We start from the raw sequence: 3403 nt of genomic DNA on the forward strand, positions 1-3403 counted from the left end.
CACACACACACACACACACACACACACACACACACACACACACACACACAAAATATATTCCTGCTCTTCTGGGAGATTACAAACAGAATGAATGAATAAATTTGGGGCTAAAGTGGAACAAAGGAAGCTGAAAAGCCCTATGAGAATGACAGTTAAAGCCATATCAAGCAGAAAAAAAACAGCACTGAGCTGGGCTCACTCAACTCCATAGGAATGGCCAAGAAAGGGGTCCAAAGTAAAAAAACAAAAACCAAAACCAGAAATAGAACCAGAAAGGGTTATTTTATATACTTTTGTATTTATTTATATTTATCTATAGCTAATTACTATATTTATATTTTATAATGCATAAAAATATATTATGTATCTATTTAGAAATAAATATGTAATATATGTATAAATTATAAGTATAAATAGATATATCAGATGTAATATATGAGGGTATATTTATATATTACATGAAATGATATATAATCGTATATTTAATATATTATTTCTATATAAATATAATTACAGAATTAATATATTCTTTATTTACTAGTAGTTATATTCACTACTATTCCTTTATAATTTATTTTAAATTTTAAAATGTTTACAAGCAGAATTTTTTGTTTATTCCAACCTAAAGGTTAAAAACAAGTCCGTGGAAGGGATACCATGGAAACTTTGGCAATATTTGGCGGCAAAACGGTAGGTCCCTATACATGTCTCTCCAAATTCAAGCCCAACAATAAAAATCTCGGAAACAAAACACTAGGAGCTTCCTGCCCAATGAACAACCAACTAGGTTAAACTCCACCCCCTACCCAAGTGACAAGAGAAAACTCCAATGGTTACATAACCAGGACCTACTGAGGGCCCCTAAGACCCTCGGTTCTACTAGTGCTTTTTTTGCCTTTGTTAAGAGATTAGGTAACTTTTTCCTGGCACCCAATTAAATAAAATAATTATAAAACAGTAATTGTATCTACTTGCACGCATATTTCGCAAGATCCAACATTAACAATAATACTATAGCCTGCAAATTAAGGAACTAAAACAAGGTGCCCCTCGGAAGGTTTCTTTCGGGGTCGCGGGAAAAGGGTAGGAGGGAGTGATGCTGCGCAGGGCCAGGGGAGGGTGATTGTGCTCTCCGGGGGGTCAATCACAGCCCCAGGTACCTGGGTGGGGGTGGGCATTTTTCCCTTTCCACCGCCCCCCCACCCCCAGACCAGGAAGGGGAAGGGTAGGCGTTAGTTACCAGCGCGAGCAGCGCAGCTGCGTCTCCAGCAGCTCCAGCGCCTCGCGGCTGTGGGCCCAGGCTCCGACCCCGACGTCCCCTCCTCCGGCCGGTTGCATGCTGGGCTCAGGCCACTGCTGGTTCCCGGAGCGGACCCTTAGCGGCTGGTCGCGCTGCATCGCCACGCCACCACACACATAAGAAACTTTTTGGACCGCTGCAAACTTCCCGGGCACGGAAAGAGGGAGGACTCGCTGGAGGATTCCAACTGCGCGCGCTCGGAAACGGGGCGGGGCGCGGAGCGCGGGAAAAGACTTCGACCAGGAGGAGGGGGCGGGGCCGGGAGTTCCGGCAGACTCCTCCCCCGCTGTTATGCAGTCACCTCTTCGTAGCCTTAGACGGAGCGCGGACACGCCCAGCGGGTGGTACCCACCGATTTCCTCCTCTCCCCCCCAATCCGTGTCCAGGGTGTGTTAAAGCGCCCGCCCTCTGTCCTGCGTCTAATTGTTGACCTGAACTTGACCCCGACCCAGGTTTCCCCCCCCCCCCAAAGTCTCCAAAAGTCAATAAGCTGCACTAAAATGTTTCCTCTTTTATGAAGCCTGAAGACACTTAAAACCTGGTGACGGAATCTTGTCATTCAAGAGCTTCCCAAAAACTCAGTGAAGTTCCTAATTTTAATCAACTTAATTAAAATAGCTTTAGTTACGCTTTTTATACACTTAAAACTTGGTGGCTGAGTCTTGTCATACAGTGGCATCCCAAAACTCTTAGTGAAATTATTAATTTTTTTAACTAAAATATGTTATTTTTAATTAAGCTTGAAGACTTCAAAACTTTGTGGCCCGAATCTTGTTATATAGAAGTGTCCCAAAACTCCTAGTGCCAGCCTAAATTTTAAACAACTTAAAATATAATCTTTAGTTTAGCTTTAATGCACTTTAAAACTTGGTGGCTGTATTGTGTTATAAAAGGGGGTCCCAAAACTCTTAGTGTGATACTAAATGTTGATAAACTTAACTAAGGTGTGTATGTTTTAATTAAGCTTTAAAACACTTAAAAACTTGGTGGCTGATTTTGTTATCCAGAGGTGTCCCAAAACTGTTATGCAATCCAAAAAATTTTAAAAGCTTTAATACACTTAAAACTATAGGGCTGAATCTGTTATCCAGAGGTGTCCCAAAACTCTTAGTGCAATACCAGATTTTTAATAAACTTAACTAAAGTTTGTTTTCTTTAATTAAGTTTTAATGCACTTAAAAATGTGGCGGATGAATTTTGTTATCTAGGGGTGACCCAAAACTCTTAGTGCAGTTCCTAGTTTTAATCAACTTAATTAAAATATATAATCTTCAGTTATGCTTTAATACACTTAAAACTTGGTGGTTGAATTTTGTCATAAAGGAGTATCCCAAAACTCTTAGTGAGGTTCTAAACTTAAGCTTACCTAAATGTTGCCATCTTTAATTAAGCTTTAATACACTCAAAAAACCTGGTGGCTGAATTTTGTAATACAGGGGTGTCCCAAAACTCTTGGTGAGGTTATGAAATTTTTTAATAAGCTTAATTAAAATGTGTAATCTTTAACTTAAACTTAAAAACTTGTACTAAAACTTAAAACTTCACTTGGACTTTACGATATCCTTGTATAAAAAATTCAGGCGTGCTCATTTCAAAGCTGTCCTGCCAGTCTGTGTGTCCCTGTGACCTTCTTTCTGTTCACTTAATATCTACTATAATAGTAGTGCATATTTATGTACCACTTTCTGTATGCCAGGCACTTTACAATTACAGTAATTATTTCATTTGATCCTCACAATAACCCCGGCAAGGAGCTGCTATTATTGTCTCCATTTTACAGAGAAGGAAGGCAGGGACTGTCTATTGCCTCTTTTTGTATCCCAAGGGCTTAGCCTAGATCAGTAGGGGCTTAATCAATGTTTATTGATTGAGGCAAAAAGATTAAATGACTTGCCAAAGGTGACAGAGGTAGGTCCAATTTGAATTCAAGTCTTCCTGACATTCTAATAGCATGCCACCTAGCTGCACATCTTCTATGCATTTTTTTAAATGCTTCGATATCCCTCTTTATCTCTCTTTTTTTTTTTTTTGCCATCACTATTACTGATTCCCCTCATCATCCCCAAATCCTCTCTTCAGCCTCCCAGTAAAAAAAAAAAAATA

At 39.7% G+C, this 3403-nt stretch overlaps 1 protein-coding gene across 1 annotated transcript in view; it reads right to left on the reverse strand.

Moving 5' to 3' along the window:
* BARD1 (BRCA1 associated RING domain 1) overlaps positions 1-1413 on the reverse strand; it is a 132697-nt gene extending 131284 nt beyond the window's left edge. The window contains exon 1 of the mRNA XM_044667520.1: positions 1241-1413. Within this exon, the coding sequence (XP_044523455.1) occupies positions 1241-1398 (158 nt within the window). The 5' untranslated portion in view covers positions 1399-1413. The remainder of the gene's footprint in view (positions 1-1240) is intronic.
* Positions 1414-3403: the final 1990 nt, after the last annotated feature.

The sequence above is a fragment of the Gracilinanus agilis genome, chromosome 3 (assembly GCF_016433145.1).
Source record: "Gracilinanus agilis isolate LMUSP501 chromosome 3, AgileGrace, whole genome shotgun sequence".
Lineage (NCBI taxonomy): Eukaryota > Metazoa > Chordata > Mammalia > Didelphimorphia > Didelphidae > Gracilinanus > Gracilinanus agilis.